Source organism: Vidua chalybeata, chromosome 1 (genome assembly GCF_026979565.1).
Source record: "Vidua chalybeata isolate OUT-0048 chromosome 1, bVidCha1 merged haplotype, whole genome shotgun sequence".
NCBI classification, from domain to species: Eukaryota; Metazoa; Chordata; class Aves; order Passeriformes; family Viduidae; genus Vidua; species Vidua chalybeata.
Genome location: NC_071530.1, coordinates 6,124,839 through 6,150,782, shown reverse-complemented (window position 1 = coordinate 6,150,782; position 25,944 = coordinate 6,124,839). Strand labels below are relative to the sequence as shown.

Sequence of the window (25,944 nt, the reverse complement as noted above, 5' to 3'; positions counted from 1 at the left end):
GTTGAAGTCTATAGGACTAGATCACAGCTTGCACAGTTGCACTGTGTTCCTGTGATCCCACCCAATTCTCACTGAAATCAGGTGACTTGGTTGGCGTCAAAGGCTCCTGCAAAGCAGAGATGGCTACTTTCACAAACTTTTGCTCTCCAAAATAGCTATGATGTCCTCAAGAACGTCATTACTTACTAGTCAAAAAATTACCTTCATAATGGTGCTTTCTTAAGTAATTTTATCATCTTGAGCTTGTTCTGTCCTGATTTCATTGTCTGCTGAAGATGCACTTTAAATTAGAGGCAAATGACCACATCTGTTTTGCTCTAACTCCTTGCTCCCCAGCTACTTAGTTTCTATATATTTCAAGTAAATCCTTACATGCAGCTTAGTATTTTTGTCTGTACAGACTGAAGCATATGATGATGAAAAATGGATCTTTGTACATTATCTTAGCCAGACTGATTTTGCAAAGTAGTCTTTCAGGATATTTTACACTGTTTGCAGTTACATGTAGTGTTATACTAAGGGTAATTCAAATCTTCCAAACTGTAAAAGAGGGTGGAAATGATCTCAGGAGCTTGCCTAGTCAGAGCAGGGCCAGTTGGAGGAGATGGCCCAGGACTGTGTCCAGTTTGGGTTTCAGTTGGAAGGGATCTTAAAGGTAATTTCATTCCACCTCCCTGCCATGGGCAGGGACACCTTCCCCTATCCCAGGTTGCTCCAAGCCCCAGCCAACCTGGCCTTGAACACTTCCAGGGATGGGGCACTCACAAGTTTTCTGGGCAACCAGAGGGTGTCTTAACACCCTCACAGTAAAGCATTTTTTCTTCATAGCTAATCGAAACCTACCCTTGTCTCAAAGGTTAGAGGTTCCAGAGCCTCTCTGGGAAACTTGCTGCAGTATTTGATCACCTGTACAATTGAAAAAAAAAAGTTTGTTTGAAAGGATTTTTTTTTCTATTTCATTTTGTGCCCTTTGCCTCTTGTTCTATCACTGGACAGTACAGAGAAGAATCTCTTGTCTTACTCTCTCTCATCAAATATTTATGCTCATTGATAAGAGTCCCTGTGAGTCTTCTCTCCTCCAGGCTGAGCAGTTCCAGCTCTCTCAGCCTTTCCTTGGATGCCAGATTTTCAAGTCCCTGAATCATCTGCACATTCCTCCACTGGGCTCACTCCAGTGTGTCCATGTCCTTGCACTCTCTTGCCCAGCCTGGGCCCAGCACTGCTGATGTCCCACGTGCTGGGCAGCTCCTCATCCTATTGTTCTTTCTGGTGCCACCCAGGATGCTGCAAGGACACGTAGCTGGGTCTTGTTTGCCTTGCTGTACTCCAGGATCCTCGGATCTTTTTCTGCCAAGCTGCTTCCCAGCTGATCTTCAGCCCGTTGGTGCATGAGGTGTTTCCTCCCCGCTTGCAGGACATTTCACTTCCGTTTGTTAAACTGGATGAGGCTCCTGTTGAGGTTCCTGGTCCATTCCTCCAGCCTGCTGAGGTCCTGCTGATGGCAGCACAACCCTCTTGTGTATCAGAACTCCCCTCAGCTTTGTGTCATCTGCAAACTTGCTGAGGACTCGCTTTGTCCCATCATCTAGGTTGTTAATACTGAACAGTACCAGACCACTGCTGACCCTTGGGATACACCACTAGTGAGTTGCCTCCAGCTGGACTTTGTACCACTGTTCAACCTTTAAGTCTAGCAGTTCAGCCAATTTTTAGTCCACCTTACTGCCCATGTATCTAGTCTGTACTTCATCAGCTTGTCAGTGAAGATCTTGTGGGAGACAGTGTCAAAAGGCTTGCTAAAATAGAGATAAACAGATCCCCTGCTTTCTCCTCACCCATCAAACCAGTCATCTCATCTTAGAAGGATGTGACTGACAGTCACATTTCTATCCTTTGTATGTTTGGAAATGGTTTCCAGGAGATTTTGCTGCATCTTCCCAAGGATCAAGGTGAGACTGACTGACCTGTAATTCTTGCTGTCCTCCTCTTTGCCATTATTGAAGACAGAAGCCACATTTGCTTTCTTCCAGTCCTGAGGAGCCTCCCTGAATTGCCATGACCTTTCAAAGATAAAAGAGTGGTCTCACAATTATGTAAGCCAACCACCTCAGCATTCAGGGGTGCATCCCATGTGCATTCTGTTTATATAAATGTTCCCTAACCTGGTCTGTCCGATTGAGAATTTTCCCTGCTCTGGATTTCCCTCCTGGCCTCATGGAACTCCCATTCCTGGAAGCAAATCAGACTGAGGCAGTGTCAGCAGGAGGATTTTGGTCCTTTATCACCCAGTCCTATTCCCTAGCTGTCTGTGCTGCAGACCTTGGTCTGTGTCTCTGTGTGTCTGTTTACTTGTGGGCTCCTTTCCAAACAAACAAGCCCGAGTTTTGTGCAGGTTTCCCAGACAAGCTTTTCCTGTTCGTGGCTCAGGATGTCAGCCAGCTGCCCCAGTGAGTCAGTGATTCAATTCCAGGGGAAGTTCAGCCTGGGTGAAAACAAAGACAGCGGTGCACGTTTTTCTTTGGGTTTTTAATTACTTCAGTTTTTGTATCTGAAGCATTTTTCTTAAAAATATTTCACTTTGCAGGTGTTGCCTCACAGACTTTCTCTCATCATAACTTTTCTTATCATCTGTAGCCATTAAAGAGTTCAAAATACTTTTGGCAGGGTGGTTAACACAGGTGCCCTGGAGCAACTCCCATTGGGATAATTACATTCTTTTTACTTAAAGTCCCCTTTTTGTCAGGTGTTATCTTAGAGTTCATTTCATGTCAGGAGTTGCTGTGTTGTGCTGTCCGCCAGAGAGGGATGCATTTCACTGTGGACTTCTCTAGGGCTGTAACTTCTGTATGCAAAGTAATTTTTTTCTTTTTTAATACTGGAAGGACAATCCAATAAACCATTTTCTTTCTTATTGGAAATTGAAATAATGTTGCTTTTTTTGGAAGGAAAGAAGTGTAGAGGCTGGATTTTTATGTCTCATTGATTGTCAAGCAGAGCCATGGCTGCAGTTCACAGTGAAAACATGGGGGGGATTTCAGTGCTGCTTTGACCCTCAGGAGACTTGGCCTGTAGTCCTAGCTCATCTAGATGAGTATCTTCTATTTTTCTCACATTTGAAATCAGGATGCTGATATTTCCTATCTGTCAGGGGTGTTCTGAGCACGAATTGACTATTTTTAGACTGGGATTATCAACTCCTTCAGCTGTTAAATGGGAAATGAGATTCAGACCCAGCAATTTCTTTTTTTGGTGCTTAATTCTCAGATGAAAGACCTGCTAAGGACCCTGAACACCAACATGTGCAAGGGTCCAGACCTGGATCACTGAGGTTTTCAGGTTCACAGAGGGTTATTTGCAGCTTGGATGAGATGTTTGTGTACAAGCAGAGGAGAATAAACCAGGTTGACACTCAGTTCTGGAGAGCAGCAGTTGTTGCTTCTGCAAACTTTGAAGCATATGGTTTGCATTTCTATGTGGTAGGAAAATGGAAGATGCTTGGTAAGGCTCCCATGGTTTCTTCTGGGAATTTGTGGAAGGAAATAGTAGCTGATAGGCCATGTAGCCTTTGCATGGTGGGCATGATGTCTTCGATATGTCAGATCTCTGACACATGTGGAGCACAGGAGACCAGGGCCCATATGGTAAACCTTGATGCATTTTGTATTCCTCTCTTGCCAGCCAGTCAAAATTTGAGCTTAAGAAAGGAAACATGAAAGCAGGAATCTGGCCATATGGCAACCCTAATTAAGGGGATGATGTTAGTTTTTTCTACCTTCAAACTTAATGCAGTCATGGTGACCTCAGTGCTCTTTGCTTTCCTGTGGTGTGTTTCAGCATGAAAAGTTTGCTTTCCTGAGCAGGGAGACTGAGGGAGCATTTGCAATCAAACATGTGTGGTCTTGTTTCATAAGGAATGATGTGCTTTCAAGAGCTCTGTTCAAACTGTCTCATAGTTAAAGTCATGTTTTAGGTGCCTTTTGTGAGGAAACGTGAAGGATGCATCTCCTTTAGGAGGCTGAGATCCCTTTTTTGAGTGATAACAGAAATGATCCTTGAACCTAAATTTAACATAAATCAAGCCAGTGTCTTTGCTATTGGATTTTGAGTCTGTCTTCTACTTGGGACTATTCTGTCTCTTAAGAAACATTCACCAATCTAGAGAGACAGTGTGACTTTGTTTAATTTGATGGTGAAGGAAGATCTGCAGAGTAAAGCAGATCCAGATTCAGGTTCTATCCCTGCTCTAAACCAGGGGATTTATGTCCTGAGTTCATAGGCAACAAGGTGATAGTGTTTATTTACTGCCGTTATGATCTTTCTTAGTAGCACATTTCCAACGTGGCCTTGAAAAATTCTTCAGTTAGCTGTTCTGGTCCAACAAAACGTATCTGGCAGGAAAATTCTTGAGGAACTCCTTCAGGATTACTTGATAAGTTATGAGTTACAGAATAAAGGTGCTAATATGTTCCAGGTAATTGTACATAGGGTTTCCCATTTTATTTAGTCAGTCTTTGCTGAAGTCAGTACCTCTCTTTAGATTTTTGGCTTGTTTGCTGCTGCTATATCCCTACTTTGCATGAGACTGTGTAAGGAGAGGGTCTAACATTGTCTTTCTCATGACCAGACCTTTGTTTTTCCCTTTTTGTGTGATTTTCCATAATTTAGATAGCTTGACAGCGTGTCTTAGTGGATTTTTAATTTTGCAGAACTTGAGTCAATTTGCTGTTGAAAAATTAACCAGTCCATGCCCTTGAAAAGTCATTGCATCTGTTATTACCTCCACATGTGATAAGTTTAAGAAAATGATTAGCAAAGGTGTCACTCATTTCTGCATGCTGTATATCAGATCGGACTGGCTGTGAAGTAGTGAACCATATTAAAGCTGTGAAATCAGCCCTGCTCTACAGGGACTACAACCAGCTGCACCAATTTTACTATTTTTTTTTCCCCTTGCAGATTCAGGAATGATTGGAATGGAGTTTGACAGTTTATTTACAGATTTGCTGTGACTGACAGGATGCCAGAGGGGAAATGTTTGTACTCCCTGAAGATAGTTTTTAGTTACTAAGGCTAAATATCTGACAGGACTTCTGTTGCAAAACGGAGTGTGATCAACAGTTGTGTTACTGCAGAATTTAGTGCAGTTTTTCATTTAAAATATAGCTAAAAATACAGAACTAAAGCCAGCATTTACTTTAATGTAAAATGTCTCCAAAGAGAAGTGTGACACTGGTGAATTCAAGCCTTCTAGTCCAGTACTGATCCCTCATCCCTGTAAGAAATTGGGAAAAGGAGGATGAAAACCACTCACATGCCATTTTCTTTCCACTTGATCATTGATTTTCAAACTTAACATTTCTAGGGTCCCTAAATTTTTCAGTGTGGGACTGGACTTCTTGCATGGTAAGTTGAAGTCTCCTTGGCAACCAATGTGTTTCTCTTACATTATGGGCTGCCAGGAGTTCATGGACCATGCACAGAAAACTTACACCCATGTGTGAGATGTTAAGGTTCTTTGAGGTTTAACCTTGAAATGAAGAAAACAAAATTAATCTTGTTTTCCTCTGACATTCATCCCTTGGCTTTTTAACTAGAGTGACTGTGAGTTTTCTTTTTCGTGTTCATTCTTTTTCTGATTCCCAGTTGTAACCTAAAGTATCCTTGTGGTCTATAGAAATTTTATATAATGGTAATTTGAAAACAGAAACCTTTCAAAAGAAGATGCATGAGCTATATATTCTGTATTATGTACAATATATGGGTAGTAATATTATACTTGGTATTCCCAGAATTAATATTAAACTTTTAGTCAGGAAAGTATTTTTTTGTTCATTAGGAGCTCTTTGCTCATTTATGAGGCACAGAAGCTTCTGTACATTGCAAAGGTTAACTGTGCTCAGAGTAAAGGTACTTGAATAAATTGTTTTATGGGTAGCAGAGGTTGAAGGTGGGCAGATTTGTCTAGCACAGAGGAAAAAAAAAACTTTTATTAGATCGTTAGGTGCTAAGAAGTGCTGCCAACTTGCCAAATGTAAGCTGAGTATTCATGAGCAAGAAATACTGAAATATTGCAGGGGACAGAAAAGAGGCACCTGAGTGCCTGTGTCCTTGTATTTAAGACAGACCTGGTTACGTCAAGTGTGACAGATTTTAGTAGGGTTAATTTTTTCTTAATTTTGTTGTTTTTCTGCCTGTATTGATAACCTACTGCAGACTGTATTATTTGCTGTATGTTTTTGTCATAATAAGATTGTTCACCAAGGTAGAGATGTAGAGCCCAATGAGTGAAGAATAAATGAGAAAAGGCAAAATGAGCCTTTCTCAGTCACAGTCTTTTAGTGAATAAGTCCCTGTTTTAATATTGATACATGAAGAATGGCTCACAGAAAGACCTGAATACACTGTGCTGTGCCACAGCCCTAGGCAAAACTTCTCTGGTTATCACCAGGCTGAGCTCGCCTCCCCAGTGATGGGGCTCTTCCAACATAGTCTTTATTCTGGTGAGGCCTCAGGTTTTAGCTTTTATATTTTTCAGATTCTGTGCTGCTTTAGTGTGTAAGGCTGGGGTTCATATTATGGGATGGTGAGCTCTCTTCACAGAGTAGGGAGACAAAACAATTCCTTCTCTAGCTGGGGACCAAGGACAAATGATCCAAATTCCAGGCCCAAGAGCACAAATAACGTGGGCTGAAGAGAGAAAAACAAGAAGGGTGGGACTGCATGTGCTAAAGCTGGAATTGGACAATGAACTCCAATGTGCAAATGGAGCAGAGCTTATCAAAGTGAGAGCCCCCGGGAGCGCTCGTGCATTTTGGGACCATTTTGGTTCATCTTGGCTGCAGCCCTGGCTGGGCTCTTGTGCTGCCCAAGGTGGATCCATGGAGGCCTTTTAATAAATCCCTACTTTATTCTTTAGCTCTGTCTAGTCTCTGTTCTAGGTCAGCCTTCACAAGGCATCACTGGATGCTACAGCTGAATTCTTATTTGCCTTTTTAAATTGTTGGTAATAAAAATCCCTATCTCTGGGAACAGAGACTGGCATTCAGCTCAGCCCTTTCCTGGTGAATTCTGTTTTCATTAGGCTGTATGGCCATGGTTGTTCTGGACCTGTGGCTCTGGCAGTCCTGGCTGCAGAATGACTTTTCTGTCGTGGCAGAGTGAAGGTTTTCTGTGTCTGGACCATTGTCATCCACACAAGGAGTTCCTCAGGGAATGGGATTGGTGGTCAACCTATTCCTATGTCTCGCTGTCCTGACTATTAAAACCTTTTCTTGCAACAAGTCCAACTTTGGTGTGCCACAGCCTAATACTGCCAGGCTCCCTCCTGTCTGTGCTGGCTGTGGAGTGGCAGTGATGGCTTTCTGTGTCTGTTATCCTTGCAGTCAAGCAGTTCCTCAGGGAATGGCAATGTCCAGTGCCCAGCTCTGGCCCCTCAGTTTGGGAAGGACATTGAGATGCTCGAGTGCATCCAGAGGAGGCAACGAGGCTGGAGAGGGGCTGGGAACACAAACCCTGTGAGGAACAGCTGAGGGAGCTGGGGGTGCTCAGCCTGGAGAAAAGGAGACTCAGGGGTGACCTCAGCACTCTCCAGCTCCTGAAAGGTGGCTGTGCTCAGCTGGGGTTGGTCTCTTTTTCCAGGCAGCACTGACAGAACCAGAGGACACAGTCTCAAGCTGTGTCAGGGAAGTATAGGTTGGATATCAGGAAAAGGTTTTTCATGGAAAGAGTGATAAAAGTTCTGGAATACTTTGCCTGGGGAGGTGGTGGAGTCACCATCCCTGGATGTCTATAAAACAAGCCTGGATGTGGCACTGGGTGCCAGGGTTTAGCTGAGGTGTTGGGGCTGGGTTGGACTCGAACTTGAAGGTCTCTTCCAACCCAGTGATTCAGTGAATTCTGTGAATGGTGGTTGTGACTCCGTGGCTTTCTGGTGCCTTTTAGGACTCCAGAAAATTGACCAGAATAGTTACAGAATGGTCCGTGACCAGTGTGCCTGATGTTATAGTTGAAGTTCTTCAGCAGTTGGATGATGTTATTAAAAAAGGATTAGATGATATAGCAGGCATGGAGTGCTTTGAGATCAGCAGCAGAGCTGTGAACTGGAATCATGAGCATTACTAAGACTGTCATCCAGTGCCTAAAGACAAAAGTATAATTACCATCAGAAGGTCATTTTTCTAAGCAAAGGACAGTTGTAAGCTGCCTTTACAAAGGAAAAAAAATCAGTATTTGTTGCATTGCATCATTGAATTATTCATCAAGATCAGACACCTTCTTGTTCAATTTACTTTGTTATTTTCTTCTGGCTTATTCTCAGCAGATTGGATGAAAATATAACACAGTAGCACCTGCTTACAAGAGACATTCAATTCACTGGATGTCTTGATTGGAAAGACATTTGCTCTGGTCCAAAGTAAAATCAAATGCTCTTTGTTTTAATGGGATATTCATATTTTATGGACAAATAGCTAGAATTGATGTTATGGTACCTTCCTGTTAACCTGATGTTATTACTTTAGTGAGTTTTTCAGACCCTTAATTTAGAATAAATGAGATCTACTCATGGATCAGGTCCTGCATCTTTTCTTCTGTTCTGTACAGCCTGTGTTGAAACAAGTGTTTTCCCAGCAGTAAGATTTGATTGTCTAGAAAGGTGTAAACATTCCTTTTTCTGAAATTGCTTCATGTATATAGGTGAAAATAACACTCTTAGGAAATTCTAGGCATGGTTAGATTGTTTCAAGACCGTGGTCAGAGTACTGAGGCGAGTAAATAATAATTTCTCTGTCACTTCACAAGATTTCCTTCTTATACAAACGTATATAGAGAAGCTCAGAGACACAAGATGATCAGAATCTGCCCCCATATGTTCCTCTCACCATAATCCCTTTTTTTCCCTTTTGTTGCTTTCCCCCATAATTTACTTCGTTTGCATATTTCAGTGTTTCATACCATGGTGCCTGAGTCAATTTTCTTTTGAATAATTAAACAGGTACATGCCCTTGGAAAGTCATTGCACCCTTTATTGCCACTTAATGTGTTAACTGTGAGGAATTGGGAAAAGATGTTGTACATTTTTGTTGACTGCTGTTTTATGTGAGGATTGGATGTGGTGTAGTGAAAGGGACTCAGAGTATGCTGCATTTTGGTGAACCACATCTCAGGTACCCAGAGGATGTACCCAGAGTGGAAAATCTTATCCTTGTGCATTTGAAAAGAAAATGTGAGCACCCTTTTACTTTAACAACAATAATGATAATAATTTAAAAAAAAATTAAAATTGACAGTGGCTATTCAGTGATGTCTCAGATGGGGCTGGGTTTTAGGTAGTGGAAAATTTTGCCCTTTGCAGAAGAAAATTCATGAAAAGAATTGGCCGTGAGTCCTCTGTGCTGTGTTTTGGGGAGAAGGGGAAGAGAGGGGGAATGGACAGGAGGAGTTTTTTAATGAAGATAGCTGAGACTTCTTTGGAGGCATGACAGAGGCAGGTGGGGATTGGGATGGATAACACACTCTGAGCTGCTCTGGGGAAGGCTGGGCTAACAGGGAAGTTTCTGAAAGCAGTAGAGAGCTCCAGGTTGTCATTAAAATCCTGAGCCAGGTGAGCTGGAGCATAGCTGTGCTCCAGATGCAGCTCTAGCAGTGATTTTATAGGGGTTTGTTAAAATTGTGCTGGCTTGGATAAATGAGTCAGTTTGTTGTAGGAAAAAGGAGTGTGTGCCAGGGTAGGCCAGTGACAAAACATGGTTTGCTAAATTGCATTTTATTTTACTATTGTCTGGTAGTCATGCTTTACTTTACTCCCTCCTTTATCTAGAGAATACTCTTAATTGTGTACATATTTCAGTGTCTTTGGGCACTCTAAATGACATTTAAATGTTGGTTTGCCTTCATTGCTCATTCAAGCTCTACTCTTTGCAATTAGGGTGCTACTAGAAATTTATATTGATTTCTATGTGGCTTTTTTCTTTTTTTAGGGTAGGACATATCTCTGCTTAAATGCTACAAAATAAACCAAGGCAGTTTTTGCTTTTTAATGCCAGCAAATAGGTTTTTGGCATTGTGTGGCTCATTACTCAGCATGCAGAGAGATCTGGGGAGAGATCCCAGCTGATCCCTGCGGCCAAGGCAGCTGCTGGACTCCAGCTCTGTGGCAGGGAGGTGAAATCTCTTCTCCAGCTGTCAAAGGCTGAGAATTCCTTTAAAACATAAAACTGCTTAATCAAGCTTGGAAAAAAAAAAGTGCAGACTCTTTCTTATGCTTTTGATGTGTGAGTTGATGAATAAATGTAGAAATAGGAGGAAGAGGTTGTGGCAAGGTGGGTTTGGGTTCAGTGCAATCAATAGTGATTTATCCAGAGAAAAGGGACTCCATCCATTGAGACAGCTCTCTTCTCTTGGCCTTTGGAAGAACTTTCCATAGAATTGCTCAGCTGTGCTTAAAATCTCCCCATGTCAGCGTGGCTGATGTGTTCAGCCAAATGCTAAATGAAACACGCCTGATTTTGGGGTTCATCAGTGGAAGGAAACATGGGGAGTATGGCAGCAGTTTATAAAAGAGCAGCCTCTTGAATTATGGAGATTAGCATCTCAGGGAAGGCTACAGGCACAAAGCATACCTAAATAATGATTATTGGTTAAAAGGCATCAGTGCCTTGGAGATAAAGAACTGCTATAGATTGTCAAAGAGATTATCAAAATCCCTCAAACCAGACAGTGTTAATGATGCAGATCATGAAATGTGTGGTGACTGAGACTTAAATGTGTATTTTGATATGGATTGTATGATCACTCATCAAAGGATTCAGACCTGGGTTTTTTCAAGAGTGTTTTCTTTACTATCTGAATCAAATATGTCAGCTCTGCAATCTGTGGCAGGTTAATTGAAATGCAGTGAGAGTGTAAAATCTGAATCAAGCATGAGGTTGGCAAACTTTGTTTATCCTTTTATTTTTGCAGATCTCTAAAAGTAACTGCTTAACTTGAGAACTGTTGGTGAAATTAGTGTGATTTTTCCATCCTTCCTCAGATAGGAATTATTTGGGCCATAAAGGAATAATTTCAAAGATGACTTATTTGTCTGGATTGAGTGAAGCTATATCAGGAGCTTGAGGAACATCTTATTAGTAGTATTTGGAAGTATTTGTATATATTGTATTCGTACTATATATATAGTATATTGTATATATTTGGAAGTATTTGTATATATAATTAGTATATGGAAGTATTTGGGCCATAAAGGAATAATTTCAAAGATGAACTTATTTGTCTGGATTGAGTGAAACTATATCAGGAGCTTGAGGAACATCTTATTAGTAGTAGAGTTGTAGTTAAATTTCAGTCGCCAGTCATGGACTTCGTCTGACTTGAGTAAAATTCTGCAAGTGGCACGCAAAAAATATGTCAAGGTATTTTTGTTGTCTCCTTTTTCCTCAGAAATGATTATTTAATTATACTTGGTGACATTGAGTGCACATTAGAGGGAGGCATTTACAATGATTGCTAAAGCAATGGGTTCAGGGTATTTCAGGCTCATCCTTTGTGAGCTGTTCTGGTTGTTCTGCCAAACCCATGTGCACCCCTGCCTGTCAGAACCTGTGCCAGAGACTCTGATTGGGCTCCTGCCTTTAGATCAAGTGAGATCCTCAGACACCATCAGCAGGAGAAAAACAAACCCATCAAACATGAATTTGTAAAAATCACAGTGTGAGGGGCTGAAAATGTTCTTTCCTTCTCCTTAGCTGGACCTTTGGTTCCCATTGCAATGGCTTTAACTTTTATTGACTGTAAGGAATGTGAGGGCAGCAGAGGGTGGCTCAGGTACAAGGATGACGCACCAGGTCCATGGATGCACAGCTGCAGGGGATTGTAATAAGAATAGGAATTCAAAAAGCCCTTTGTCATCAGAAAGTCCCCACTTTCCAGTGGCATGAAGCTATCAGGGTGTGTGAGAGAGTATGTTTGTACTGAGGGGTTGTATTGTTCAGTACTCAATGGTGTACCCTTCCTAGATCTAATATTTCATTTAAAAGCAATTTGCCTGAATGAAATAAAATATGCATGATGGGTGAACACAGATGAGCTCTGTTAATGTATTCTAATTAACTTGCTAAAAATATTTTAAAATCTTAATAAGCTTAAAGAGAATTTCTGATGATCAGATGCAATGTTAATGAGCATGGTATAAAAACATAAGAAGGTAAAGTGAAAAGCTGATTGGCAGTTGCAGTGCTGTCTGTATGCCTAACACTTTTCTTGGGCAAAAGAAAAATCTTAGGGTTAAATTTTACCTTTTGTCTTGGTAGCTAATTTCTCAAGATCTATTTCTAGAAAGTTTAATGAGCAAAACATTAAAAAAAAAGAATTTACCTGTTTGATTTGGGGTGTAGTGGGAATTTTATTGCTTAATTATGCCTTAGAAAAACATGCTAAGGACATTTATAATAAAGTATCTGTGTTCTTTATGTGTGGGAGAATGACTCTTTCCCTTTTATATATGCCATAAATCTCTGATTGTAGTCCTTTTTCTCTCCAGGCTATTAGGTTTCTGCAGACTGTATTTCATTCCTTAGCACCTATAGTTGCTTGGCAACAACATCTGATTTACATGAACCCAGTCCCGTGAATGAATTGTTACCTGGAACCTTTCTGAGCAGAAACCCTGAGAAACGTAGCAGCTCTCCCATTCACCCTGACAATTATTAGGAAATATTAATTGCTTCTCTCTATTCATCTTTCCATAGCCTTTGTTTTTCAGTTAAATGGGAACAAACTGTATTCTCTGTTTAGTTCTGGCCTGCCAGAGGTCACAGAATTAATTTATAAATAATCCACTTGGAAAGGAGGAGATTTATTAATAACAGTAGGCTTTAGTGCTGCTCAGAGACCCAACTGGTACAAGTGGTCCCCAGTGCTGCGTTCTTTAGGTACAGCAAGAATGAGTTCAGAGGAGTGAAGTAACTCAGCACAGTCACATAGAGCAGGTCAGTGTGATTTTTTTTTTTTTTTTCTGTGAGTAGGTCTGGTATAATTTTAAGGGAGAAAAACGGTTACTGCCCCAATTTATTTTCTTCTCTTCTTGACATATGGAACTTAACTGATCAAAGTAAACAGATTTTCTGCTGCCTCAGCTCATGTTTGGCAAGCAGTTGCACCCTCCTATCAATTAATTTTATTCTTGTGAAGTACTTTTCAACCTGTAGGTTGTTTCTATTGAGAGGAGTAGGAGGTATGAAAGACAAAAATCAAGAAGAAAAATTCTTTACCAGGCACTGAATGAACACAAACCAGCCTTCCTGGACTAGGAGATGGAAAGATACAGGCAATATTTGTGGATGCCAAAACAGTTGTAATAATTCTTTTGAAAAAATGTTTAAAGAAAAAACCCAAATTGCCTTGTTTTGGGAGTTCTTTTCTGGTTTTTATCAGGCTTATTCTTATCAAAAATAAAATATTGCTTGGGCTTGTCTCTTTTCTGTTGCATTTCCAGAGGCTTTTATTGCTGTTGTTGATAAGACACAAAGGCTGGTGGGGAGGGAAGCAGAGCAAATCTGAGATCTGGCAGAGATCTGCTTTGCAAATCTAGATCCCAAACTGATTTTTCCCCCAGGTTTGTTGTGCTTTGGGTTTCTCTGGAATCAAAATACTTCATAGCACATTCTTTTTTCTCATCACTTGAGTGGCATTCAAGGTCAGGTCATTGCACCCTGTGCCTTTTAATTATATCCTGTGGCTTTAGGTAATGCTGAACTTGCAGCTCATTATTATTATATTTTCTCCTGTGGACATGTCTTGCTACTGATGCTCATACTCTGCAGATTAACTAATGCAGAATCGAATGCATTTGTGATCTAAGTAATGAAGAGGCCTTTGTTCTATTCCTGCTTGTTCTTCTGATTTTGTGTGACCTTGGGTGGCTCATTTATCTCCTTGCTTGCTGTTCTCATTTTAACCTTCGATGGATGGTGTCATATGTTGAGTTGCCAATGTAATTTTCTATTTCCCTTAGAAGATTTTCAAGGCTGAATATTGGTGTGTGAGGACAAATCTTTATTAAAAATGGTGTTCTTTGCCTTCCTAAAAAACTCAGTAACAAGCATTATTTACTGAAGTGTGATCTGTAAAGCCACATGTGGTATTGCACACATCAGAATTGCCAGAGGCGTGGGAGGGTGTTTATTTTGCTGAGTTTCAAGCACAAGTTTCTCATGTGTCAGAATACTTTGAGGAGATACTGAACTGTGCTGCAATGCTGCCTACAGAGTACATTGAAAAGTTGGTTTGAATCAGTGGAGAATGCCTAAGGTAGCAGCGACTTTTTTATTGAAACTAATTTGTGAGCATATCTTGCATGTGCCTGCCTCTGGGTGCATGTCTCACCTTAGCCTGGGAGGTGAGCAGCAGGAATTGTCAGGGTTGCCAGAGGCACTGGGATGTGGCTCAGTGCAGAGCTCTCCAAATCCCCACTGTGATGGGAACCTCAGGACACTCCTCTCACATGGCACTGCTGGGCATGTGCCTGTTGGAGCTACAGAGATTCAGAGCCAGAACATTCTCTCCAAAAAGTTCTCCCAGGAGGTTTTCCAGTGCAAGGTCCCCTGTGATTTATCAGGAGTTTTTATAAGCTAGTAAATATCTGGCTAGGCAGTCTGACAACATGTAGTCAGACACTTCTGGGACAGACATTTTTAGTGCTCTTACCAACTCTGCTCTTCTCTTTGATAGTGGTTTCAGAGGTGAAGACCAAGACAATGGTATTAGACCAGCAGCACTAAGCATCAGTGGTTTGTGGTCTTGAAATTAAACCTCTTAATGAGTGGCAGAACGTAATATCCTTAGCTTACTAAAAAGAAATACAAGATGTAATTTAATTGTGGTCTGTAATATGCCAACATGTGAAGGGGAAACCTAATTTTCATAATAACATAATAACTGGAAGGCTAAAGCCACAAAGATTGACTAGGATTTTAAAGAATAAAAACATAAATTATGGGAAGAGTGCAACTATTTAAAGGTATTAAACATGAAAACAGTCAGTAGACACAGCAAATTTTCAGTCTTTCTAAAGTCCCTGTAGTTCAGTGAGTACAGATCTGGACTCTGGGATCACTCTGTGGAAGTTGTGTGATCTCATTTAGGCAAATGGCCCACTCTGATCTTTTACTATTCTGGAGCTGTCTGCAGGTATGTTATTAAAAAACTGGATGTGATGGCCAGATTTAAAATGCCTGGTTTGCATCTCCTCTAGGTTTTGTTTTCAGACTGGCACCACCTGCTTCAGAACATTTTTTGAGAATCAGTTAATTTGTCACATTGGCTCCAGATCTCTTGTTTATTTGCTGAATGACAGGAATTCTGAAGTGGAAAGTGAAGGTGGAGGTGTTGCCAAGAGTCTTATGAAAAACATCATAGGGTAAATCAAAGCTGTTTATTCTTTGTTGGGTTAAGCCTTTAATTGGAGCCTTGGCTACTTTATAGATGTTTGAACAACTGCTGAATAGTTTTAGTGGTTATTAGTATTTTTCCCCAACACACAATTCTTATAATATCCAAACTTGGGGTAACAAAATAGAAAAACTGAGTGGCCAAAAAATAAAAAAAATTAAACTTGATGTAAGCAGTTACATTGGTACATGAATCCTTTTTACCTTACTACTTCATGAAATATGTTACTTATTTTTTTCTTTAATGAATTGATTCAGAACCTAGAAATTAGACAAGCAAAAGATGGCAAAGTTCATGAAATTGATTCTAGTAATAATGACTTCAGGAGAGGACTTCCCTCAATACCTTTTCAGTGTTGTCCAAACAGATTTTAAGTGTTCATAGAATCACAGAAAGGCTTGGGTTGGAAGTGACCTTAAAGATCATCTAGTTCCAACCTCTCTACCATTTCTTCCATCTCTTTCCTTAAAAGCTTCAGAGAAATATTTTTCCAAAATATTCAACCTTTATGTACAAAATTTATTTGCCTGAATCTGCTGCTTCCCCCCCTGCCCCCCCACCTTTGCTGTAAGCTCTAGTGCTGAGTTGTGGAATTTTTTTTAATACCTTACCTTTGGAATTTGTCCCAGGCTTCATCATAATATTCTGCCAAATAGAGATCTGTGTCTAAAAAAAAAAAATAAATTAAAAATCACTGTGAATTGATAAGCAATTGCAGCTCTGCAGTATTTCTACAAGAATTGCAAATATTTCAGAAACCTTGTTGCGAGCGTGTCAATGTATATGTTATAACAATGTTATGACTATTGATCTGCTTGCTCCCAAAGAAGTCTTTACCACTCATGTACCAAATTTTTCCCTGCAGTATAATTCTTCTGCAGTCAATGAAGTTGAATTGTATCTTGAGTATATTTTGTTTCCTCTGGGGTACCTCTTGGGCTGTGTGGTTTTTTTTTTTTTTTTGGGGTGATCTGCAGTAATTTAAACTGCTCTTAAGAGATAATTTATATGCATGTTTTCCTTTGTTTATTTCTTCCTGAAATCCATCAAGAAGGAGAAGGCTTTGGGTCAACATTAAATTTTAAATTAATCTCTGAGCTGAGCCAGACTAGGAGGATTTTCAATAAATGTTTTGGTGTCTTCAAGCTTCAGGTTCTGAAATCCTAAGTTTTGTCTAGATTGAAATAAGGTCTTAGGAAAGCCAAATATGACATCTTCATGAAGAACAATTTCATGAGAACATAAGGTGGCCTCTGACTATCAGTGGTACATGAGCCTTGGTTACTAAACTGTTCCTACTCTGTTTCAACTTTGTTGTTGCTCTTCTGCTCATTTTAGTGGTGTTATTCTTGCCTTGCAGCAGTCTGAGCAAGAAAAATCATACCTGGTCTCCCCCACATCACTGTAGAGACTTTATCTATGTAAGTAGCATAAATGTTGAGAATATTAGGCATATTTGTCTTTGTTGCTGAGAAAATCCAGGCTTTTTTTCCCCTCTGTTGAATTACAGCTGATTTAATGGTAGCTCTACTACAGTGGCCTTAGAGGCTGATGATCAATTCTATCTGTAAAAGTTGTTTTTCTTCCCCAGGCACTGCATTTAAAAAATAAGACTAAATTTTGTGTCTGGAAAATTCCTGACAAACATTTGAGCAACCTTCAGTGAAATTAAAGCATGTTACAAAATATATGAAAACTTCACTTGCCAGTTAGAAAGCAACCATCCTCTATGGCAAACCTGGCTTGCTTTTGTCAGTAATAAATTAGCTGATGCTTCAAAGTGAAAGCCAGAAACACTTCTAAAAAATGGCTTTTGAATGGCTTTTACTTGGGCAGTTGTATTTGTCTAAATAAAAAAAAAAAAGGAAAAGGAGAAAAAGGGTGTGTTCCAGTTTCCATTACATTTGCCTCATTCATGTAGATATTGTTTAGGATCCAGTCCTAGAAGTCTCAGAGACATAAAAGGCCATTATTTAAAAGGGTTTAGATAAGAGAAATCTTTTACCATAGTGAGAGTTAAATTTCAGCATCTTTATAGGAATGAAGAAAATTAGCATGAATTTTGGAAGAGTTAATAAGCAAGGAGGATGATTTTGGAATATTTGTTTGATAAATGGGACAAAAAACCCATATATTTTTGTTTTGTTTTATTTTTCTTGAATGAAAAGCTAGCAAATGCATTTTTTTTTAAATTATAGTATTTGAAGTTAATCAGAGAAATAAAGGAGGGGCTTTTCTTGTTGCTTGCAAATTGTAAATTGCAGTTATTTGCAATCATGCTTATAACTGGCGTGGGTTCATGTGCATAATCAGCTGCTTTTTGAATACATGTTCTATTGTTCTGTTTTATTTATGGATTCAGTTGTGATGAGAAAGATGTTATGAAGCTGTTTGGATGAATTCTTGGAATTGTCTTTTAAGGGTTTTGTAAGTCAGCGTGTGCCTGGAGTTTGGGGTACATACCAGGACTGTGGGTAGCACTGAAAATTTAGATGAAAAAGTTGAAGGGTTTTCAGCCTCAAAATGGAGAGTCAAATTCTGGTTTTGGACTTTGAGGTGCATGAACCAGCAAAATTCTATAGTGACACAGACACACCGTTTCTGTCCAGTGGAAATGAGCAAGATCCAAAAGCCCTGAGGTCAGGAGTCATCCCACCAATTCCAGCATCAGGATCTGTTATCAGTCTGATCTCAGCCACTCCTGGTGGGACAGGAGGCTGAATTTCTACCTCCAGTCTCCTTGCACAAATGATCTGGCAGAAGACTTTTGGTGATAATTTTTAGTGTTACCCTTCTGACTGGTGTGAGTTTGCCAATATAATTATTTTTCTTAATATCTACATTTTTCATCATAGAATCACAGAATGCCCTCAGTTGGATGGGACCCACAAGGATCACAGTCCAACTCCTGGTTCTGTACAGGACATCTCCAAGAGTCTCACCCTGTGCCTGAGAGGATTGTCCAAACATTTCTTAAACTCTGTCAGGTTTGGTGCTGTGACCACTGCCCTGGGGAGCCTGTTCAGTGCCCAACCACCCCGTGGGTGAAGAACCTTTTTTAATATCCAACCTAAACCTCCCCTGACACAACTTCAGGCCATTCCCTCAGGTTCTGTCACTGTCACCACAGAGCAGAGATCAGTGCCTGCCTCTCCTTTGTGTTTGTAAATATACAGTGATGCAGGACAGTTCACTGACAATGCTGAACATATATCATTGTAATTTCTATTCTATTCTCAGTGACAGATTTTTATCTTTTCCCTATGTGCCTTTTAATAAAAGCAATATTTTGGCTGAAAGCAAGAGACAGGAGATGAACTTTAACATCACTAAGTTCTTGCTGGATCTCTGTGGAAGGCACAATGAGTATTTTTGTGTGCATAGTAATGTGCACTGAGCGTGCTGCCTTCTCAGCCTTGTGGAAAAGTGCCTTTTGCTCAGACTTCCCACATAAACAAACTTATTTACTTGGGTCTTCCTCCCTCCTCCTGTCCAGTGGGAGCCATTATTTTAACTCTATTTTTTAGGTCAATCACCATGTTCCACAGAAGAGAACAGAACTCCAGAAGATGTGCATATGGCAGCACAACACTGTGCCATGTACAGCTGCAGTTTCTAGACAGAGTTAAAATTCAGCATCAGCTCTCTAAAAAATAATTAGTTTTTCAATAAGAAGGAAATAAACTGGTTGGTTAGGTGCTATGCAGGGAGCTTTTAATTAAAAGATGCTTAAATCTGATTCTCTCAACTGTTAAAGAATTGAATTTTTGAATTATGTTTGCTACAGTTGTTGTTGGGGATTTTTAGTAACACTGTGAAGTTCTCTTTGTGCAGTGCTGTAGGGGATGGATGGTAGCTCCTGACAGATTCAAACACAGCTGGCTGAGAACACTGCTGGTGATGGATGAACAATGTCTCTGTTAATGCCTTTTATACATAAATGATGGGCTTGCTTTATTTATTTATAAGATGTATCCAATTACACTTCTCAGAGCAAATGTCCAGTGTTCAGTAAAGCACACAATATTGGCATTAAAAAGACAATCCCTGAAATCAGTGATCAATGTATTTTCCTTGTTCTCTGGAGAGAGACTGAAATAAGAAGTAAACCTAAAATTCAGCAGATTCCAGTAGTTCTTTAGGGACCTAATCCTTGTCTGTAAGAAGTGACTGAAACTCAACAAGGGATAATGTTGTCTCTGCTCTGGCCACTTGCAGAGCACCACATTCACCTGAGATTTTGCTTCTGTGTGGCCTGGATGGATCAGTCCCACCTGTAGAGCAGCTCAGAGTCTGTCATCCCACAGTGATGGCTAAAGCTCACTTGGCTGTAGCCTGCTGGCATGTGTTTCAGTGGAGTGAGCCATTTTATTGACTCAAAGAGGAGGAGAATGAATGGTTCTGCCCTTCAGGTAGCTGCTGCATAGATTTTTGGGTGCTTTTACTGTGTGTCTGTGGGTGTTTGTACTCATGAGTGGATCCAATTTAGAATGTGAGCTGTTTGTCTAATGTTAGAAACTTCACAGTGTAAATTAAGTTACTCTCTTTTATCAAGTATATTCTGAAATAATTCTTAGTATTTTGCTGCAAAAGAATTAGTCTGGATTAATGTGGGTGTGCAGATAGCAGCATGTTAAACAATTTAGACTTGAGATCTGGTTTGGCCTCTTGGAAGACCCCTAACTCAACTGATAGTGGGGTAAATGCTTGCTTGTGTGGGGTCTGTGTTAAGTAGGAAATGTACTGTAAATTTGCCCCTGTTTTCTGATAACTTACTGATATAGAAGTGGCTTGAATTACAGTGATGGCATGAATTTATAATGTAGCCAAAACCTGAAGGTGCTGACCTAGCAAGGAGTAAGTCTCCCATCCATTCCTGGATTTCAAATAGAAACATTTGGGGCAGGAGCCCCGAGACAGAGCTGGTGTGCAGATGGCAGTGCAGGAAGCAGCTGAGCTGAGCTGTGTTTGCTGCTCTCAGGGGTGGTTGCTGTTTGGCTTTGGCACTTTCATGTTGCCCACTGCTCTTTCCTGATGGTGGGTGCCCAGCAGTGGGTTCTGTCCCTTTCCAGAGGCACTGGAGAGCAAGCCTGACTTATTCTTTGGTTTGAGCTGCTGGGAAGTGTAGCCAGTGTGTTTATTTCTCATCCTGTCCTGCTGTCTGTCCCTGCAATGTGGCATTTTCATGTTGGATGTGGTAGCTCTGGAAGAACTTATATTCTCAACAAGGTTTAGCAAGACAGAATTGTGACTACCAGGCAAAAAAATTAGAGTGTGGTTTGGTTTCTAGGAACAGAGGCTTACTAGTTATTTTTTGCTGGTTTCTGTGCTATTATGTTGTTGTGATAATCTTGGCAGGAATCTGTCACTCTGTGTTGGTATAATTGAAACTTGTTTTCCCTGAGGAATCACTCTGCTGTTTGTTTTATTTGTTTACTGACATTGACAGAGATCCTAATGGCTTTTAAAACCCAATTTGTGCATCACTGAATATCCTTCAAAGAGGAAAATAAAATTAAATTTATCAGTAAAATAGGGTCCCTATGCAATGCTTTGTCTGGGTCTTGGGCTCCACCTGAGCACCCAGATGGGGGTCTGGAAATGGTGTGGTGAGCTGCATCTTCTGATTATTTCTGTCTTTGGGGCTTTTGTCATTAAGATACTTGAAAGGATAAATGACAATAAGTTATTTAGGGCATCAATGTAAGTTGCCCAACATTGCCTTGTGAGAAATAAATTATCTTTAGCTTTTATTTAAAAGGAAGTTAAGATAACAAAACAATAACCACAGTGAAATTTCCCTTTTGGGAGGGTACACATGATGGTATCACGTATTATTGTCATAAATCAGGGTGATTAAGTGTTTAGATTTTTTTTTTTTAATATATGATATCAAAGTGTTTATGCATTTATTTTGTTTTAAGCCTTTGAAGAACTTCAGTGAGAACATTTGGACTATTTATGTTTGTAGTGCCTTGCTGCATTGTGATTATGGGTAGCTGTGTGTGGCTTGTTGCATGCCGTGCTCCTGAGGAGCACGCACACAAATAATTGGTGAGGCAGACATTCAGGAATGTAGAAGAAAGCATGGGTTTCTTTAAACCTAAAGAACACAGAATATATTTTTTAACTCCCCCAAAGCTGTAGGTTTGCATTGGATGAAGATTCAGATTTTTTTTTTATTTTAGTGGAGTGATTTAGACCATCTCTAATTGCCTTTTGACACACTTCCTTGTCATTCAAGCGCATAGGGATTGCCCAGGTTTCAGTGAACTCCGACTGTGAACGTCATGAGGAGATAAGTTTGGAAAATACTGCTGATTTTAAAGGTTATCTGTCAGTTTGTATATATACAGCTATGAGCCCAACCAATCTGACCTCAAACCAAAGCTGTATTATAATAACACTGCCTTTCTTACTCTGTATCTCCTTTGCAAATCTCCCTGACATTGATAGCACTACAATAATAATAGATCTGCAATATTTATGTTGCCTCTTCTAAGGAAGTGCTCTAATGTGCCTTGGAAAAGTGGGTAATTAGTGTTATCTCCTTTTTTACAGCAGGTAAATTAGAGGTACAGAGAGAGAACCCTGACTCCCACCTCCTTGTTCTCACTGTACTTGGTTCAGTAGCACAAATCTTGACCATATGCACTGTCAGTCTGATTTGTACTTTTTATTGCATTGCAGTGCCCAGAACAAGGATTTTGGCTACTGGTGGTGCATCCCACAATAAAAAGATCTTACAGGTAAGTAGAAAATTAAGTCCTGAACTGAGCTTGCAGTTACATCTCCATTTTTATTTTGCTGTACTGAATCCGAATCACTGCAGCTGCACAGGAAGGTGTGGATATGGAATTGTGAATCTGCTGCAGGTCTTTGGGGTTTTTCTTCAGGTTTAGTGTGAAAATCTTTAGCCCAGTGCTAATTTTACATTGAACTTAGAGCTTTTTTCACACTTGACTGGTTTTATGAATGTGTATCTGAAGCACTGGTGATTTCTAGGTCTCATCACTTAAATCAAATCAATTAGCAAAGAAATCACAAAGAAACTTCTTATGTAATACCTGAGGTGTTTTTTTTTTTATTCATTCAGGTCAAAGTTGAACCATTGATTTCTTTCAACTGAAGGGGAATTATGCTGGTGTCAAACACTGAAAAAACATAACAAAAACAAACACCCTCATACAAACCTCAGCCCCTTGCCTTTGTGTTACTTAGCATCACATCATTTGCTGGGAGGAGGCTACACTTTTGTAGGATTGTTGCTTGTTCCCAGCCTCTTTTGCTGCTGCTGCACACCCAGCCTGGGTAAGATCCTTCACCCATCTTGTGGAGAACAGAGAAGCGTGTGCTCTCTGCTTCTGCCCACTGAGACTTGGCAAAGCCTTGCTCACAAATGGTGAGAGGCCTCTCACCTGGCTTTGACAGCGCAGAGCGAGACATCTGGCTTGGGATTCATCCTGCCCAGATCCACTCATCTGTGCTGTGATGTCTGGGTAGGATCTGTCAACCCTGTAACAGTCGGGGGAGATCCCGTCTGCTGCAGCGCCGAGGAAAGCGGATGGTGCTTGAACTGAACAAATGTAATGTCTCCTTCTGGGTGATCCCAGGAGCTTTCTGGGCTCCAGGGGCTGCCTTGACAAACTCCCCTTTAACCACAGGCTCCAACACTGACCTGGAGGTAGATGTGTACACCAGAAGTCCTAATCTTGGGCCAGGTCTTATCACTGGTGATAGCTGTGAGAAATGATACTTCCAAAAATTTAAAAGGTTTATTAAAACCTATCCAAAAATACAACAGAAGACTGAATGGAGAAAACAATACAATGCTGGGAGCAAAGGATTTTTCCCCACCATTTGCTCGTCCACACAATGGATGTTCTACCTTTTAACCTTTTAGCCCCTCCCAAAGTCTTGACAGTAGACTCCTCCTTTGCTGTCCAGTGGTGGAGATCACTTTCTTGCATCTTGATTGGAGGTCAGCTGCTGCCATAGTAACAAGCTGACCCTCCCAAATGCCCTGACCACCCAGGTCACCCTGTGATAACAATGCAAGGAGGGGTAAAACATAACTGTAAATCTATAAAACTTACACATAATATTTGCCTTTTAATTGTGAGAGTCAACCGTCGCATTGCTCATCTTTCACTGAGCGAACACAGGGTGAAATGTTTTCTGGAGATCCCAATCTGCTCCAGAGGGTCGAGGCCAGCCTCAGCTGCACACCATTCTCTTTGACAATTGCAGTCAATTGTCTGCTCCACAAAACCTGAGCTGGATTAAATGGGGGTCGAAGAGCCAAAAAGCAAAAAGCTGTTTTCTCCTAAGGCATCTAAACCACATGTGTGTGTAACTGCTGCTTGTACAGCTGATTGGGGAGAAGCAAATTTGGCATGTTTTGCCTGCAGATGTCACTTCTCTTCATTTGCTTTGGTTACTTTGCCTAAGAATGTGACATTGGAAAATTAACTGATTGGCTAATTGCTTAAAACATTGGTCCTTACAGGAGTAATTCTGCTAAGGGTACATCAGAAAAGATTGGGTTCACAGATGAGTTTGTTTTTAAAGCTGTATTTCCAGTTTGGGTGCCAGGAGGATCTCCTTGCTGTGCAATGAAGGCAGAGAAACAAATGTTCTTAAAATACATAATTTGGTAACATACACAGCTGAAAAATCATGGAGTTGGGAAAGTGGTGGCTGGGGCGCTTGCTCTTCACGTATAACAATTCAGCTGGTTTTAAAACTCATTAGAAGTGCCCTAAAATAATATGATCAATACAGTGTCATTCACTTAATTCAATCACTGGTTAATTGGATCTTTCTTTTTAATTTAATCTAAACCTCAGAAACCATATCAGTTGCATAAAGAATAACAGCTTCCACCCTTATCATGGTCAATTTTGGATAATTTGTTCCAGGGCTACAAAAGACTATCATTTAATTAATCAATGTTCAGGAACTCCTATATTTTACACCACAGAGGAGACAACTTAGGAAAATGTGTTAAAAAAATTTTAGTAGGGCAGCTTTCTCTATAGTTCCAGGAAGCTTTTTATAACATATGTGGTGCTTGATTAATGACCACATGGAACACAGTGAATTTTCTTAAGCAGTAGAACCTCTAACAGTTTCTTTTGAAATCATTTGTGAGAGATACCACAGTTCCAAATGACTTACCAAATATATGCACTTCAAATAATTTTTATTTTATAATTGTGGTAAAAAATGTTATTTGTTACATTGTTAAAATGTTACTTTTAGTATTACAGCACTTCTTAGCAATCAGTATAGAGTAGAGCTGCATTGTGTGAGGCTCCTCAGAGATGAAAAAAAAAAAAAATTGCCCAAAAGATTGTACAATTTAAACTTAAGACAAGAAATGGCTGCTGGGGATGAGGTGAAGATGTAGATGGGGAATATGTTGAAACAAAATGGTAGCATTGGCTGGTAGGATGGGCAGTGGGACTAGAGCTCTGTGACCTTACAATTTCAAAAGTACTTACCAGAGTACTTTTTAATAGATGACCATGATCTATTTTTCATTTGTTCTCTAGCATTGAAGCTCATGTGCTGCTCAATGCTTGCTTGCAAATGAAATTAGCCAATCCTGACTTTTCTATCTTACCAGAAGACAGTTTTAAGTGTATAAGCTCAGGCTTCCACTGGGTTCTAGTTAGCAAACAGCCACTTTCATTTAAATTGTGAAAATCAGTGATTTTCAAAGGTTTTCATTTGAAGATTCTCCACAAAATTTCAGAGAAAGAAAAATCCTTTATGAAATTCCATGTACTATATTTCTATAGGTGACCTGGATTGAATTTCTTAGTCATCTTTTCTGAAGCCCTGGGGCTTCATAAAAGATGACTAAGAAATTATAACCCCAGCAGGGTTATAAATTCCAGGATCAGAGTTGCCTTGCACTAATCCAAACGGTTTGGAATGCTGGACATTCTGGCTTTATTTTAGACTCAATTGCATGGATTTAAGTCAGGTGAGACACTCTTCCCTTTGGCAAAAGTAATAAAACCAGCACAGGTTATATCTGAATTGTTTCCTGGTTCTTGCGATGCTCAGCCTGAGGGGCACTTGCAGTCCTAGAAGTAATGAAACCAAAATGGAAAGCATTTGTTGACAGTGTTTTTGGAAAGGAGTTATTAAAGCTCCTATGCCCCTATCCAAATATGTCTTATTTTTTCCCATTCTGTATTGTTTTTCTGAAACTAAACTGTGGGGATGAGCAGACGTAGTGGTACTCAGTGGATGTGAGGTGCTGATGGTGTTGATTTAAATGCAGAATGATGTGTGGTTGAATAATTTTAGTATCAGTTGGATACCATAATAATTTCTTTGCCTGAAAAGTTTTATTTGTATTACTCAAGCCAAATGTCTCGATACATCTTCATAGCTAAGGTTCCCTTAAAAACAGGAAAACTGGTAAATTTAGAGACTATGTAATCAGCTCCTGTGTCATTCTCCCTGCTGATCCTAATAGGATGG

At 40.1% G+C, this 25,944-nt stretch overlaps 1 protein-coding gene across 6 annotated transcripts in view; it reads left to right on the top strand.

Annotated features, from left to right (window-relative positions):
• Nucleotides 1–25,944, top strand: part of XYLB (xylulokinase) — an 84,385-nt gene that overhangs the window by 46,964 nt on the left and 11,477 nt on the right. For all 6 annotated transcript variants that reach the window (XR_008434140.1, XM_053959986.1, XM_053959984.1 and 3 more), the window contains one exon: nt 22,135–22,193. Coding sequence is in view for 5 of the 6 variants with exons in the window: in XM_053959986.1 (XP_053815961.1) it covers nt 22,135–22,193 (59 nt within the window). In the remaining variant the exon portion in view is untranslated. The remainder of the gene's footprint in view (nt 1–22,134; nt 22,194–25,944) is intronic.